Raw genomic sequence first — 17,412 nt, 5'->3', positions numbered from 1 at the left:
TCTTTAGGTAGGACTCAAACCAATTTAGTACTGTACCAGAGTCCACAGTGAGGTCCTCCAGAACCAGCACTGTGGTCCTTCCACAGTCTGCATCTATGTGGATACAGACTGTGGATAGTGTTGAATACTGACAAGGGCAGCCTCAGTACTGTAGTGAGCATGGAAACCAAATTGAAAGACATGAAGAAGCTGTTTAATTGTTGAAAACAGCTTTTTCAATACCTTTGGTGATGAAAGGTTGGAGATTGGCTTGTAATCCTGCAATGTGTCCAGGTTGTTTTTTTTTTTTTTAAATCAGTGGTTAACTTGAAACAACAGCAACTAATGTAAAAACCAAAACATAATACCATAACCTTAGTTTGGCTTTTTTTTATTCAAGTGTGTAGTACATTTAAATGCATTACATACTCTGCCAAAAACAAGGAAGCTCAACTCCTTTTTTTTTTACTTTTAAAAGTATTCCCTCCATACAATTTAATTTCAATTGTACATTTAAATAAAAAGAAACATGTTTTTCCCATTTATTCATTTTTTTTAAACTTCTTTTAAAGTTTCATTATAAATTTTCACTTCAATAGAAGGTGTTAGCTTGGAGAAACAAACACAAAAATAATCATGATTCAGCAACCAAAATGTAAAAACAGTGTTGCAGGTGCAGAGACATCAGTCGACTGAGGTAAATGTCAGCAGTTTCCTGGTGCAGACCTCCTGTTACCTCTTCAGATTCTGCTGAGCCTGCTTCAGTAAAGTGTCGAAGTCTAGTGCATGATATTTGCCTTTTGTAGGAAATGGGTCATACTCTCTGCTTGAATCTAAAAAGAAAAAGGGAAATATATTACAAAGACAGCAACATTAAAATTTGAAATCTGTATTACTCTAAAAATAACAGCACAAGCTGAGAATTTACAAAATGAGCTCAAGAGTTTTAAGTCTAAATTATTTGGGTTTTTTTTTAAGTTCAAGTACAATTTTAAATTGAATGATTCACAGGAGCATCTCAATAAATTAACTACGCATTTCAAAAAGTGAAACTCCTACAGATTCGTAACGCAGGCCGTTGAGCTATAAGTGTCTATTTCTGTTCCTTTAGAGTAGCGGTTCTCAACGTGGGCAGTACCGCCCCCCAGGGGGCGTTCAGAGGACGGCAGGGGGCACTGGCGGACATTTTTACAAAAGCGGGGCGCTGGGATGCCTTTGGGGGACATTTGGTCGAAGGTAAACTTTACACCTTAAATGCACAACAATGCCAGTTTAGACTTTGAGCAACTTGGTAAAACTGTATTGTGTAACATTAAACCATGCTTGGCTGCAACTGTATCGATGGCAGCTCTTCTTCTATTCAGTGTTTGTAGCTTCATGGCGCATCAGTTCAGCATTACACCAGCTGATTACGCTGCTGTGATTCACTTTGTCTGGTATTTATGTAGGCTCCATATGTTTTTGCAGTTCTGTGATCATGTCAAAGCAGCAATTTATATTAAAAAGTGTTTTATTTCCATTTGAAAGCTGCCCGCTTCCATGGAAGGACAACAGAAAATTGCTCTTACAAACATGTAATTACTAAAATAACAATACCTTCACTTTGTATCCCTCTGAAAAATGAACCCATTTAAATAAAGAAATCCCTCCATGGGTGATGCCACGATAGAAAGGTTCATATTATAGCGTTAACACCGGTGCTGCAAGTGGTCCGACATGAAACGGGTTTGAGGGAACAACAGTACCACAGCACTTTTATATTTCAATAATCAGAACACCGAAATTGTTTCCGTTGTTTTAAAAGGTTTATGTTATTCTGCCTTTTCCCCATTGATATGTTTCCCGACCGCCTCACACCTTAGGGAGTAAAAAAAACAACAAAAAAAAAAAAAAACAAACAAACAGAGAAGCGGGCAAAACGGAGCGACGAACTAGATGTGAATTATGTCATAAAAACAGAGAATCCGATGCTGAACAGTGAAAAATCAACACATGATGTGAAACACATGATGATTAGGCGGCGCAGCAGATGATGAGATTACTGATGGTCAATAAATGATAATGATTTAGCAACAGGAAAGAAACTAAAGTGGACATAGCAATAAACCAAGAGAGGATAATACTAATCAAAGGAAACTAAATGAAATAAATGAAGAACAAAATGCAAGAATAAACTAAGAAACTAAAGTAAATACAGAGGAATAAACTGGTATGGCAAGACATTTCGAGCAATAATTAATACAGAGGACTGTATGGCAAGAATAAACAGACACTACTTCCAGATAAAAGGTAAAATAATATTGTTGAAGTGCCATGGGCAACTACACATTATTCAGGTGGATGCGAAAACATAAATCGGCGCCCCCACGAAGGAGCGTAGAAAGATACGCCCCCCCCCTCCAGACGCCAATACGTTTAGTGCAAAACTCGCTACATTTACCCCGTTATGTGCGTGAGGTGAAGGAGCGTAAGGCACGCGGAAGTGTACGGAAAACATAATCGGTGTGCCGATTCAAAACATCTACAATAATGATAGTAACATTAATAATAAAATAATTGTCAGTGCAAAGTAGCCTACAAATTTTTTGGTGGGGGGCGGTGAGGGACCTGGATAAAGGCTAGGGGGGCGCTGGCCCGAAAAAGGTTGAGAAACACTGCTTTAGAGGATTATAGCTTGCAGCTAAACTAAATCCAAAATTAAGTTCCGCTGAAAATCGGATCATTATTATCAAGTCACAAAAGGTCCTTGCTGAAGAAGTTGTCTACTCACTGGTCTGTATTCAAGGAATTAATGGAAAGTTCAGTGGAAGGAAAAAGTGTGAGAGAAAACAAAAATTCTTCAAGAGTTTAAATGAGACTCACAAGGTTTTAACTGCACCTGAAATCACTGCTTAAAGACCCACCAGACACAAACATGTCCAGGATATAAGCTACGACTGTCACACTGTTCATCTTCAGCCAATGCTGAACCAGAGATGATGTAAAAAGAGTAATCAGGGCCAATGAGGGATAAAGAAAATGGTCAGAGTGTTCCAGTTTACTAATACTAATTTATTGAGAGGCGACAGCTGCATTAACACTAAACTAACAAACCATGTTAAATATTCTGCAACCCATGACAGAAATATTTCATAACACCACTGAAATCATGTGGGGGGAACAGCAGAACCTCTGGCATGCTCACCTAAATCAGCATAGTTGGATTGACAGAACTGTCTCCTTCCACCAAAACAGAGGTCAAAGGGGAGCTCATCAGGTTTACGCAGCTTACTGCCATTTTCAATGGCTGTAAACGCATCCTTGGTGTTGTAGTAAGTTATAAACCCATAGTTATCCCTGGGAGAGATGACAACATTTCAGCAATTTATTTTTCAGTTTTAAACACAAAGGTGTCCACATAAAGTAGTAGAAGACCTCCGTCGCTGACTGTAGCTTGCTTTTAAAAAGGCGACCTGGGGATGTTGCCAGGAGGCCCCAGTTATGAACAAGCTTGGATTTGCTGTTGCACTGTAGCTTGGCCAAGGAGGTCACAAGCAAGACCCACCAGGTTCAAAGACAGTGCGATCGATTAATTAATTTTAAAAGGATTTACTCACCCGTGTTCTCTAAAGTGCAGGGTACATTCCTCAATTTCTCCAAATAAAGAGAAGCGCTCCCTGAGCTCTCTTTGAGTCATGCTTCCCCGAATTTTGCCGACATACACAACCCGCCTCTCCTCCTGGGGAAAAAAACCATAAATAAAAGCAGACCCAATTAGATTAGAAACAAGTTAAATATTTTAATTTGGACATAAAATCCATCTTTTTACTCTGAACTTACAATGGCTTTCTCCTTGCGCCTCTTTGTCTCTTCCACATTTGTCTTCGTGCCAGTACAGTATCTAGACCTGTATGAGGGGCTGAGAGAGAAGATAAGTTATTTTAAAGTAACTGCAGCTTTGAAAAAGTTACATGTCTACAAAAATAATGGTTAGCACCCCGAAAAGCAGCACTCGAGTACCTGTGCAACCCCCTGCTTCTACTCCACTGAGCTTGTCTTTGGGGAGAAGGGGATCGTGACGTGGAGCGGCTCCAGGACCCAGAGCGAGAGGAGGAATACGAGTACCTCCTCCTCCGTGGAGGGGACCGGGACAAAGAGGGAGAAGAGCGAGAGGAGGATCGGGATGAGGAGCTTAGACTGCTGTCTGAGTTGCGGTGTCGATACCTACAGAACGAAAAGTAAGAAACGGTGTAAGAAAAATTGAAAGAACTTGTTAAAAATAACAATGGATCAACAAACCCAAAAAACAAACCTTTTCTTTGCTGGAGATTTGGACCTAGACCGAGATCTGGAGGTGTAGGCGTCTGAGCAGCTGGACGTTGGGCTGGGGGAGCGGTAAAATCTTTTTCTTGACCTCCCGCGAGTTCTTTCTTTGGGACTACAGCTGGGACTGGGGGTCTGAGAAGCAACATATCGGCGGTAGGACCTCCCTGATGGCCCCTTTCTGGGGCTTGTGACACGCTCCTGCTGGGATGGAGAAAAATCCGAAGTCTCCGGGACGGAGCATTGCTCAGACGCGTCTCCGTTCTTCTGGGCTTGAACGGTTTGTGGACATTCTTGAGTTCTGGATGAAATCACAGAATTTGTGGCTTCCTGTGGAGATGCTGCCAATACTGGTGGAAGTGTTGGCGGTGGGCTTGACGCATGTTGCCTGAGGGGCTTAATGGTGAAGACAGATTGCTGTTTAATGTTCCACCGCTTGCCTGACTCGCCAAGTGAAACACTTTTGTTGGAGAGGCAATAGTCATGATCCATGCACGCCACATCCGGGGCCACGAGGGCAGCAGCAGGAGTGGCTTTACTACGGACCCTAACCGGGGGCAGAGGCTTGGCTTCTATCTGGATCACCTTGTAGGGGGTGGACTTGGGAGCTTCAGGGTTATTGGGCTTTCCCAGCAGAGCCACAGGGGCCAGAGGTTTCCACATCTGGTTGGGAGAAGTGGTCTTGGGAGCCAGAGCTGAAGAGAAAAATAGAAAGGATGAGCACCCAATGTTTGCCAATAAGCTCAGTGCTTTGGCTACTTCAGCTTGGATATTAAATCTGAAAGCAACGAATCGAAACAAAGTTATGCTTTCATTTAAAGCAAAAGCTGAACAAAGACTTAATTGTGTTTTGACTAAATTACCTGCAGAATTGGAGAGGTCATTAATTCTTTCACACTGAACAGCTTTCTCTGGAATCGACGCAGCTCTGCAAAGCAAACGGTGTGTTAGCACTTCGGTTAGCAGTGCTCTGGTGGTCTTCAGGCCTAATTTAGACATGAGGACCGGCAAATGGGAGTTTTTGCGGTAGGTCTTGGCAAAAGGTGAATTTAGGTCACCTCCACACACTAGAACTGAGTCAGTAATCCTGAGCAGCGTAAAGGGCTGTAGGGTAACTCACCTCGAGTTTCCTACAGCTGCTGCTCTACCAGAGACCTCCGGCACACATTTCTCCTCTTTTGCTAAAAGAATAGGGAACAGGGATACGAATGTGTCAGCAGATGGACATTATTGGGAAAGCAAACGCCAGAAAGAGACAGCAAGATCATGCAGTTGAAACGGTGTAAAATGGATTTAGATGATTTCAGAAATCATTATTTAACTAGTGCTGACTAGACATGTCCTGACAACCATCATTAAGGCTTACTAAGGATTTTAAAAGTTGTGATGTAAAGACCCCTGAAATGTTGCATCATCTGTGTTGGTATAGGAAACTACGTCGACACTGTGGGAACCTCATACCCGCCCTGCCTAGCTCTGACCGGACTTGCTGCACGCACTGCGTAGCCCGACCAGTTGTTTCTAATGTGCTGCCTCTTGTGCATCCGCCCACACAAAGACAGCAGGGCGACAGTTAAATGGATCTGCAGACAAGGCAGAATTCCAGCAGCAGAGAACACAGAAGCCCCCTGCAGAACCAATCTCTCTTACATACAAATCCTCCTGTAAAGCTAAACCCTGTCACAAGTCAGACGTGTCTGACTGCCTTCTTTTGGTAAAAACATGAGTAAACTCCCATGTGACGTGAAATGACACCTTTACGTGTTTCAACTCCTGCCAACCGAGCGTAGCGCTGCAGCGTTGTGAGCCGTTACCAGTCACCATTACGAAACAATGAAAAATGATTCTCTGGCTGCTTTTAGCTTGATACTAAAGTAGAGCTGCGTGACCCACTGCGGTACTGAACATCACAACCTCAACGAAGATTTAATGCATGGGAAGTAGAACTGTAAAAGATGGAAAAAGAAAGAGCGGGTGCAGATGGTAGCAAATCAAGAGCGGTTACCTTGAGTCTCCTCAAACTGCTCTAGTAAGCTCGTCAGATCAGCAGCTTCAATACCTTTAAAAGACACAAACGTTACACTCATAACTACAGTGTGTGGACCAGAGAAACATTGACTGAACTTTCAGACATGCATGCATTGCTCACAGTTATAGTAGAGAAAAGAGAAGCCTACCGATGCACCAAGAAGCTGGCTGGAAAATGGAACTGGCTGATTTTTAGCTTAACATGCTGACTGGAAACGCAAAAATCTTTGTTCATACTAGTGAGTTTCTGCAGGTTTCACTGACTCAAATGAGACTTTTTAAGACCTTTATGAAAAGAATTAAACACTTACATCGCCACAGAAATGTGCAAACATCCTCCAGCCAACTGGTGATACATTTGTACTTATCTATGGTGGACGCAATAAAGCTAGCTGCTAAGGATTAAAGCTAGCTAGTAAGGATGTATTGGCAGATGGTTTCTCAGTAGCCTCAACCATATCGAATTACAGAAGGCAATGAAGTTGCCTTCTGTAACCAAACTTTTCTGACAGAAAAGTCATAAAAAAAAAAATACAGAAATATACAAGATTAAATAGTCCTTTCAAGACCAAGTTTAAACCCTTTGGGAATGAGATAGTAAAGGTCAATTTACTTTAAGATACTTTTAAGCCTTACTTTTAGATACATGTATGTAAACTTTTTTAAGGATGTGCAGATACTCTTTAGTTATCCGTTGTAGGAATCTTGCCCAGCAAATACACACATATTGATTATTTTGTATTGCTAGCTGTGCTAATTGCTAATGAAACACAATTTCAACATGTTTAAAATGTTAATAAATTTTCCCCTCTGTTCTTAATATAAATAATCAATGGCAGGAAGAAGAGAGAAAAAATATTTTTAAAGCTGTTGGATCCCAATTTTGCAGTTGGCAAGTTAAATAGTTAAAATGTTTATTGGTGCATCGCTAATAAAACATTCTGGAATGTTCTCTATGAACCATCCAAACTCACCTATTTCACTAGTGAATGATTCGATCAGCTCTTGCGTGTTGCTCTTGGTTCTTTGTGGGTTCATGGCTGTAGTAGATCCTTGTTTAGATTCAACCAGAGCAGAATGGTTTTTGTGATGATGGGGATTCACAGAGACGGCAGCACGGGGCTGGACACTTTGTTCTTTGGTTGCGGGTTTGGACGACTTTCTGTCGGATGCGAGTTTGCCACCTGATAAGGTAGAAACGGCGATCCCAGGCACATCCTGGGAAGCATCTGTGGGTTTGTGTACATCTGTAGTGGTTTCTGGGCAGACTTTAGTGTCCTGTACAGACTTTGGATTAATGGACTCGGTTTCACCTTTTCTTCCTGAAGCGGAAGGGGAACACCTCCCATCTGCTGAAGACACAACTTGGACTAAAGGCTTTAAAGAAGCAGGAGGAGCAAAGCTCTGAGGCACATGAGGTTCTGTAGGCTTGGCAGCTGCATCTGGATGTGCAGCTGGAGTTTTTGCTGAATCAGGGGGAACAGTTTGGAGATTTTGGAGCAGTTTGGAAGGCTCCTGCGTTTGCTGGGGCTTAGAAACAGGAACAGCAGGTGAGGCTTTGGTGGATGAAGAAATCATGTAAGCTGGCGGCTGCAGCAGAGCCTCTGGGGTGGGGGGTGCACAGGGTCCCTTCGGCCGCCAGGCAGGTTTGGCCTCCTCCAGTTCTTTCCTTGCTGCCAGGGGGTTTGCACGTCTGGGATCCTTGGGGTTGGGGTCAGGAAGGTGGGGCAAAGGGGGTAGCTCTTTGGGGAGCTCTGGAAGGCTGGGCCACCTGGTGACGCTCTTGTCTGGTTTCTCCACCGGAGCCGGCTTTTTTTGCTGCCGGAGTCGCCTGTACTCCTCCAGGCTGAGCGGCTTGGGTTTGGCCTCTGGGACTGCGGGGGTAATGCTGACAGGAGGGGAGATCTCGGGAACTGCAGCAGCTGCAGGGGTCTCTGAAGATATCAAAGGGAGGGAAACGGAGGAAGCAGATGACGAGCTTTCTTTTTCTTCTGGGGCAGTGGCTGACTGTTTCGGTGTTTTGCTGGGCTGGTGGGAGCTCACAGCTGCAGCTGAACACGTCAACCGACTTTCCTCGGGTGTCAGGGTTGCGCTCCATTCGGGCAGCAGAGGTGAGACGAGTTTCTCGTTTGTTTCAGGAGCCTGAGCTGCAGTGGTGTTTTCCTTCTCCGTTTTGATTTGTTTTATTCCTTCAGGTTTTAGAAGCGGCTCAGGTGGAGAAGAGGCAGACATAACCTTTTGGCTTTTCTGCACTTTTTCTTTACCAGAGCCTTTCTGAGGCTTTTTGGGGGGATCCGTTATCACCCTTCTGACTGTGCCGCTCCTGAGGACCCTTCCTTCTACAAGTTCAGACTGCTGCTTCTCATTACATTTCTTTTTCCTTCTTGCTGGGCTTGTTGTTTTTCTCTCCTTTTTCCTCTTAACTTTATTGCTCACATCTAAACATACCACTGGAGTATCGGCAGGAGCGATTTCAAAGGTTTTCCTAACAGGGACGTCATCTTCATCGTCGACTACTATATGCTCTGAACTGTCAGCAAGCTCGTCTTCTGCTGCTTCTGGTTTGACCTCGTTTTCTGTGAGCGGCTGATGAAGACTATAAGACAGATCCATGTTCGGGATGGTAAAGATAGGTTCTCCGTTTTCACTCTGGTCCACAACCTCAAGCACTATTCCCCCTTCAGGCAACATCTGCTCTCCCTCTTCATTCTCTACAGATATGGCCATGCAGTATGGGTGCATGTGCCGGACCAAATCTGCCAGGCTAACTGAGAGACCTTCTTGACCCTCCTGCTCCAAGAGGATAGGGAGCGGCAACGGCAGACCTTCCCAACCTGGAGGGTCTGGAGAAGACTCTAGCCTGTCTGGGCTCTGAGTGAAGGAGCCGTCCTCTTCTTCCTCCCCATCACTCCTCTGGACACAGCCCCCTTGCATCCTGGACAGGTTCTGGGCACCAAGACGGAAAGCATCCAGTCAAATCTCTCCATCCGTCTTCTGGAGTATTTTGTAAAGGGATTTTATGAGTGAATAGTTTACCTTTCCTCCTGATAACGGCCTGGTGCTACCGAGCGAGTCTTTCTGAGGTGAACGAGACAGGCACAGCATTCTCCTGAGCTGGAGACAGAGCATAATGATATTAACGTTTGGACTCAGAAGGCATGCTCCCACTACTAGAACATTTCCAGGAAACATGGTAGTTGGCTGGGTTCTTTTTTTTTTACAGCAGGAAGTAGAATCAAATTAAATCAACAGGAGGGAACTCCACCACATGTCTACTCTGAAACACGGATTGATGTTTGTTGTGTGAGGCTGATCAAAAATTATGTTCTTCCTTTTTTTTGCTCATTTCATCTCCTAGTTTAGACTCCTTCAAAGTTTATATTTCAGTTAACTTTAAATTTTGCAACAGGTATTTGATATTTTTACTTGAAAACATTTAAACCCCACCACCCACATTTAATATCCTTGTTTTACAATGGTTATGATCAACGTTAATGAAACAAATCAGTCAAGAATGGACGTATTATTAAATGAGCAACATAAACTTCCAGTTTCAGCAGTTAGTACTGGACGGGTTCTCACTCTAGCAAATCTTTTAATGGATAGAAAACAATCATCTTTAACACTTGTGCTTCATATAATACATATTTTGTTATACTCGCAAGCTGCAAGTATAACAAATCTGCTAATAAGGCAGACCTCTTCCAACTTTGGAGGGATTGCAGTTCTGCTGCGGAGTGTAACCAACATGAAATATGCAAGTTATGTTTGCAGAAGACCAGGCTGTAATCCTGACCAGAGCAGTCACCTCGTGTTCACACAAAGGTCTGTATGGACAAAGCACCTTTGTTTATTACAGTTTTCCACATGTTTTCATGGAGTTTTGATTTAAATTACCGAAGTCATTATGTGAAATCTGTGAGACAAAGTCAGCGGGTTTAGTTTTTGTGCTGAAAATTACTGTTTTATTTTCATGACTGACGTGTTACAGTAACACATTTCCAATAATCTATAGAGTGACTTTGCTTAGATTCTAAGCTGCAGCTACTATGAAACAATTAGTCTGATTTTATTGTGTTTTTTTTTTTTATATATATACATCTCACACTGGATTGTTTGCTTTGGGCAGCGATTCCTCTCTGCAGACCAATAAAGCCGAAGTACTGAACTAGTTTGCATGCTTGTGTTTGCATGCAATGCCAGGCATTCCTGTTGTACAGCTGGAAATGAATTCTCAAGTGATGGAAGATTTTTCTTCCCCCATCTCTTAGCTGCAATAAATATTAGCTGTACCCCAGAGTGGAAACACACTCAATTGTCAACCAGGACAAATCAGAAGATTTAGGGATATTATACTCTAAACATGTTTCAGGCTGCATGACCGTATTCTGCCTCTAGAGAGAGGTATGTATGTACAATTCTAATTTCCTCTTTTACTCTGTGTTTCATGTTCAAAGACAAAAGTGATTTTCAGAGAGTTTGAACAAGATGAGAGCACTCACCGGAGAGTGTTCCCGGCCCTTGGACAGCATGTCTGAGTCGGGCAGCGTGTCGAACGGCGACAGGTTCTCATCGTCTACGTTGTCAAGTATCTCCGTCAAAGCTGTCAGCAGCGTAGCCTCGCTCTCTTCATCGAAACCTTTAGCCTGGGTTAAAGTTGTTTAATCTGTTTATTCAGAGCTTTAAAAATAAAAGCCTCAAGACGTTTTTTTTTTATTTTTATTTTTTTTAATTAAAGATGCAAAGATAAAAATTTGTCTTGCCTCTAATGTTGGCACATCATCGAAGATGGAAAGGATGGAGGGGTCAATGCAGCTTTGGAGGCTTTCCTCGGAGCTGAGCCCTGCAGGCTGGACAGAGACAAGAGGACAAAACACTCCAGTTTTTATAGTGGCAAACAAAGAAATGACAAATCATGTCATCAGCTTATAAATATACATCAAGCCATCTGTACCGACCGTATTCGTTTTTGAGATTTAAAAACCCTTTAATGAGATACCAGAAAAAGTTCCCAAGTGATTAGTGTAGAAGGGGAGTTTTCTCTCCCCTTACCTCCTTACCTGTTGCTGCACACTGCAGGTGAGTGGGCTGGAAAAAAAGAGACTGTTACGTATTTTACCAGGACAAATTCAGACAAAACATTGAACTGTGGAGCTGCTAAACCAAAGGAGCCGAAACCCAGGAGTCTGGTTTTAAGCTGCCAACTGCAGACTCGATCCCAGCAACTAAACCAGCTAAAATCAGCTTTTTGCACCTAATACTCTGCTAACGGCTAACTAGCAAAAAGGCAAAGAGTATTTTGTCTTAAGCAGGAATATTTTTTATTTTTTTGCTTTTTCCGATTTAAATAAGAAGCAATAAAATTTTGTTTTAAAACAGAACTACTTGCTGCAAGACAATCTCAAATAAAAATTTTACAAGACTTATCACATTCCTGTAATTACAAGACTTACTAAATTGTCTTAAACAGGTATCAGTGTCATTTTACTTCTCCATTGCAGCAAATTAATTACTACACTTTGAAATGCACAAAAAGTATGACAAAACTGTTGATAATTTTTGGCATATATGAAAAAAAAAACACCCTTTCATTTTAATCCATTAGCCCCCTCCACTGACTGACCCCACGTGTTTCTATCTACAGCGCAGACATATTTGAGCCTTCCCACTTTCCGTCCACAGGAAGGCTGCACTACCCACGTGTTGCACTACAACAAACCATAGCAGGGCCCTCCATCTCTCCATTATTATCCTTTTAAATCTGCAAAGCAAAGTGTGTAATTACAACCCCTTATTCATAGAAGAGTTACTCCACAAGGAGTTACTACGCTTAATTTACACTGTTAAGACAATATGCGTGGAGAACAGAAGGCAAAGATAACCCTCTCTCCTGCGCATGTGTGAATAAACGCATGTGGCTTTAAGTATGTTTGAATGAAAACCGGTATGGCTACTGCAGTCCCAGTGCTGGTAACCATTTGTGACTGTACTGGTTACAGTCAAAGAGTAAACGGACTTATTCCACATTGCAGTAAACAGACTTATGCCACATTGCTGCAATGCGCTGCTATCTAAATCACTCAGGATAGTAATTGGATCCAGAAAACAAATTCAACTTGGAGTCACTTTAAAGCTTTACCGAGTGATAAAAATGTGAGCTGAGCTGGACTGCCTTTCTTTTATCATCACCACCACGTGAGCATTAGCTTAGACACGGAGAGAAAATGCATTCACTAAGCTTCATAATAAACATCTGATAGCAACTAAACCACGTGTAGTCATCCAAAGCGAGCATTTAATAATATCACACAGCTGTCACTATGTCTTATTTAGATGTTGTTATTATTATTACGAGTTATAACCCGGCTATCACTAGCAGAGTAGCCCAGTAACGCTTTCTCGTTCAGAAAGAAATCAGAACAGCAAAAAGTTCACTCTGGTCTAATTCTGCAATAAAAAACACAACGCACTGGTATCGCTTTGTTATTAAAAAAAGATGTAAAAAATATTGTTTGCTGTAGTTATACTACTCATTCATCCACGTGTCACTTTCCCACGCCAGCTTGTACAGCCAATGCTCTACAAAGACACAGAAAACTCCATCCACAGATATCAGCCGCTGGGAAAAAACGAGTACAAGTTGTTCCTCACCTCGTCTAGTGTTTCCAATGGGAATAAATCCAAATTGCACGCTAATAAAGCCTCCTCGCCTGTTCCCCACCGCGCCGCCATCTTGCATGCCCACTCCCTGCCGGGGCCTCGTTTGAGAATGAAAAACTAGTGAATCAGAGGAGGAACAAACTGCAAGCCGGTAGGAAACACGTGGTTCAGCAATCCCGGCAAAATGACGCAAAATGACGCAGAGGGTCAAATGTCGCGTGACGACGTTTTCCGTTTGTTTGTAGTTCTCTTTCCTGGTTCGCCTACAAACCTGATTGTACGGCTTCCAAAGCAGCCAACATTTGACTAAATACTAAAATATTTTTTTCTATAGTTTATTATGACTACCTGCTGGAAAACGGAGAATCATGCAAAACAAAAATGCCGTTGAGCTTACCAAACATCAAGCAGGAATAATAATAATGTAAAAAAAGATAGAAATTTTGGGGAAAAAAACTCAAATTAAGATTTGAGAGAACACAGAACAGGATTGACAGAGAGGTGGAAAAGAAAAAAAATTGCACTTTTAGGGAATTCAACAAAAGGGAAAAATAATACAAGATATAATACAAATGTAGAAATTATGTCATAAACATGAGATAATTTTTTACACTGTGGTTTTACTTTAAAATAATAATACTATGAGATTGTGGTTTTCCATAGAACGTTGGGCACATCCTGATGGAGTTTACATGAAATCAGAGACAAATTATTTACTCTCAGGATTAGTGTTACATTCATACTTGGCTTTTATTGAAAATAGCAGTGATTCACTTTCTGCCCCATTCAAACCTGAATTCAAAACTTTACATTGAAGACAAAATCCCGTGGAGGGGAATACTCGCCCACAGGCCCCTAAATGTTCATTGTTATGGGAAATTTAGGTTGAAAATATTTTCGTTCAACAAGTTTGAATCTGATAACGAGAGAGGCGTCTCTCAGATGATAAACCAATATAAAGAAAAATCCGGTTTGGGGAAGATCATTGTAATAATAAAATTGGATGCAATAACAACTGTTATGTTGAAAGTTAATAACTTTCTCAATAACCAGTTGATAATTAATTAGCATCATAGCTAATGATACTCATTTTACATTTGCTAAGCAGCTTTTTGCAAGTCTCCTCTGGTATTTTAAGGATTTCTCTAAGGTGAAGTCTTTGAGTTTGGGAGGTCTCTTGCCATCACCCTAATCTTTCTATCTCTCATCAAACATTTTTAAATCAAGACTGTTAATATTACTTCTCGTCTAAACATGTTGGTTAGGCCAAAAGTTAAAGTGTTACTTTTGGTCTAACCCTTCCAGGAGTATGAATAAGTTTGCTCTTAAATGTGCTTGTTTCTATAGTACCAGACGTCAAGAACAATTAGCATAAAAATGAGAAAACAGCCAGTGATGAGATGAAGAGATTAAACAGCGTAAAGTACAAAAATGGGGGGGGGGGGATTAATTTCTCATTATGACTTGTACTGCAAGTCTTAGAGAAGCTATTGGCAAATCCCTAAGTCTCATAGGTAAAAATGGATTACAGGCAAACCAAACCACACAGCAGCTTCTAGCCCACATGCTCAAGCTGTGTGGTCTCAGCGCGGTTTACCACTTTGTCTATCAGTGTGTTCTCCATTCGTCAGAATCTCTGCCGGGTGCAAACAACTCCTAGTCAACGGCCACTTGCAGTATTTAAGAACTCTTTCCACATTCTCCAACTGTGTTCTCATCAGTGATTAAACAATGATTAAACAATGTTTAACAATGATTAACAATGATTAATCATTGTTTAAAACATGATTAAACAATTGAGTAAAAACAGTCCTGATAAAACTTTACATTTATTATATGTAGAAAGCACACACTGCATAATAATTTCACTATTTATGCAAGTCAGTCAGCAGGGATAATGCTGTTATGGGCAAGATAATTGGTCTGCAGTTAAACTGCTGCGCAGGCTAACCAATTACATACTAGTGTCTAACTGCACAACCATTACAACAGCTTAAAATGCCTCATGACAGATGGCAGCACAGAAGTTATAATGTAAGTTATACATAATACATTAAATATAATAAATCAAACTTTTGATTATTGATTGAAATATTTTCTAATCTTATTGTAATTTTTAAGGAATGCATTAACGGTGCATTTATACAAATATTAATATTTTTTATTTTATGAATGTGTGTGTGTCACAATTTTCTTTTAGATGCCTCACATGTAAAGTTCAATCTTGATCTTATACACACTGAAACTGTATCCTCTCAGTCTGAGATTAAATCAGATCAAACAATTCATTTAGTGTTTGAGTTTAGAGATTTACATACATTTTAGTGTTAATTAGAAATACATTTTAAACCGCATGTTTAAAATGGCTGTATGGCCTTCCACATGATTTTCATACTAGCTTGCTGGATTTTCAGCCCATTCCTCCAGGTTTGCGGGTCGCCTTGCTCACACATATTTCAGTTCCATCCACACATTTTCTGTTAGACTGAGGTCAGGGCTTTGTGATGCCCAGTCCAAAACATTAATATTGCTGTCCCTACACCACTTTGAAGCTAATTTAGCTGTATGCTTAGGGTTATCATCTAGGGTTAGGCCCATTAGCACCAAAGCTTTCTTTCCCTGGCTGATTCCTTGAGACGTTGATCCAGCATTTCCACATAAAATGTTGAAGTACATCGGTTACTCATGCATCCGCACAACACGATGCAGACGATGAAATATCTTCCCCCCACTCTTCCCTTGCAAATGTAATGCAGTGCGTAATGGCTAAATATTTCAATTTTAGTTCCATAAAACCACGGAACATGTATTCAAAGTTAAGAGCTTTTTTTTTCCACTGAGTGCATTTGCAAATGGCAAATCTGCTTTTTCATCTTGCTTTTAGCACAATACTAATTTTGCTGTGGATAGAAATACTCTTAGCAGCTTCAATCGGCAGCTTCACAAGGTCTTTTGCTTTTATTCTGAGATTGATGTGCACATTTCACATTGAAACACACATCTCTGGAACCCACAATCTCTCTCTCCTTCTCAAAACTGTGACGGTCAGATCTTCTCATGCTTGTGTCTTGATTGACATCTGCCTGATATTTTTGATTGTTTTGCAGTGTCACAATAAGAGCCAGTGTTTTCTGTGTCATTTTAAATATTCATGAGTTCTTCAATGTTGTTAACTTACATGGATGCTTATTAAGCCATGACATTATCATCTGTCGTCATCAACAGTTTATAGAAATACAAATCTCTGTGTATGTGAGCAAATTTACCAAGAGTGATAGCAGAAGCTTTTAAAATATTCTCTCTCTGATTATTCTGGAATTTAGAAAGTAGAAATTATTTTGGTAATCCTAACAGGAAAAGTTTAGTTTTAGGTAAAAATAAATAAATAAATAAAAACTTCTGCATTTTATTATACACTGTACTTAAATATGACCAATTTCAACTTTATAAATATTCTTCTTTTTTTTTTTGGAATGGGGCCTTTTTGACCCCTAACATATAATACCAGTAATAATCTGTTTCTTTAATTGTTTTTAGCAGCAGCAGTAGGGATAATTGTTTCTTTCCTGTTTGAAAAAAAAAATCACATTCATCATTAACATTTTAAATGTTTGTGCAAATCTGTTGACCCAATAGTGCTTCATCATGCTGTGAAAATCATGCTGGTTGTTTTTTTTTTTTTTTTTTAACAACACACTATTTTCTCCACTATTCTCATTACCAGCTGTTGCTGTTTTGGATTTAAAGTGCGGCACATTTGTAATTGCTTCCAGCGCGCTCTCCAACTTTCTGCCGTCATAACAAACCCAGACATTTTTCCCTCCGATTATCAGCCACGTCCCGATGAATCCGCGTCGCTCATGCCTGCTTACGCACATTGCTGTGCATATGTGAGCTTGTCTGTCTGCGAGTGAGACAGAGAGAGAGAGAGAGAGAGAGAGAGAGAGAGAGAGAAAGAAAGGAAGATGGAAAGACAGGAAGAGGAGCGCTGATGTGCCCCAGCACTCTCCCAAACTGCTACCTACCTACCGGTGCTCTGCCGTCGTCATGGTTACAAGCCTCCCCTCCCACCTCACGGTCGTCTTTCTCGCTGGGTACAGGGAGATGAGAGGAGAGGAGAAGTGGATCTGGCTGCTGCCTCTGCGTCATATTCATACCAGTGCAGCTGAAAGCTTCCCCCTGGCCCCCCCTCCACCTCACCAGCACACACATCCACCTCCTCCTCTTTCTTCCTTTCCTTCTTCCTTTCCTTCTCATCATCCAATTTGCACACTGCCAGATCCCCCTCAACCGCCACCACCAGCGTCTCTCCATTTGTGTTTGCTATCTGCACCTGCTTATCACAGCACTCCGTCTCTCTCGACTGGACCTGCTGCGTTGGTGACCTGAGAGGACTTTCAGCAAGCGAGGGAGAGGAGAAGAGGGGGGGAAGACAAAGGTAAG

At 41.4% G+C, this 17,412-nt stretch overlaps 2 protein-coding genes and 1 non-coding gene across 7 annotated transcripts in view; 1 reads left to right on the top strand and 2 right to left on the bottom strand.

The window, feature by feature from the left end:
• Positions 1-354: 354 nt before the first annotated feature.
• On the bottom strand, positions 355-17,141 carry pprc1 (PPARG related coactivator 1). 4 transcript variants are annotated; one of them, XM_008429685.3, is made up of 14 exons: positions 16,999-17,141; positions 11,073-11,159; positions 10,812-10,955; positions 9,346-9,423; positions 7,284-9,255; positions 6,287-6,340; positions 5,402-5,462; positions 5,145-5,209; positions 4,271-4,976; positions 3,979-4,182; positions 3,799-3,877; positions 3,576-3,697; positions 3,164-3,315; positions 355-812 (listed from the first exon to the last, which is right to left on the bottom strand). In XM_008429685.3, the coding sequence occupies exons 1-14, from the start codon at positions 17,122-17,124 to the stop codon at positions 712-714; spliced, it is 3,951 nt and encodes a 1,316-aa protein (XP_008427907.2). In that variant the 5' UTR covers positions 17,125-17,141; the 3' UTR covers positions 355-711. The 4 variants fall into 4 exon arrangements, with proteins under 4 accessions (XP_008427907.2, XP_081472827.1, XP_008427908.2 ...); XM_081616701.1 differs by having other exon boundaries at positions 16,995-17,084; XM_008429686.3 differs by lacking the exon at positions 16,999-17,141 and adding an exon at positions 12,961-13,364.
• On the bottom strand, positions 3,404-3,543 carry LOC145555243 (small nucleolar RNA SNORA50). Its single transcript, XR_014091349.1, has one exon. It is a non-coding gene; the product is annotated as a small nucleolar RNA SNORA50 (small nucleolar RNA).
• Positions 17,114-17,412, top strand: part of ldb1a (LIM domain binding 1a) — a 25,806-nt gene continuing 25,507 nt past the window's right edge. The window contains exon 1 of one of the 2 annotated variants that reach the window (XM_008429682.3): positions 17,114-17,407. The gene's annotated coding sequence lies outside the window, so the exon portion shown is untranslated. The remainder of the gene's footprint in view (positions 17,408-17,412) is intronic. The other variant, XM_008429684.3, reaches the window with a different exon arrangement.

This window comes from Poecilia reticulata, chromosome 15 (assembly GCF_904066995.2).
Source record: "Poecilia reticulata chromosome 15, P_reticulata-male-v2, whole genome shotgun sequence".
NCBI lineage: Eukaryota > Metazoa > Chordata > Actinopteri > Cyprinodontiformes > Poeciliidae > Poecilia > Poecilia reticulata.
Note: the sequence above shows the minus strand (reverse complement) of the source record. Positions and strands in the feature narration are given on the sequence as shown.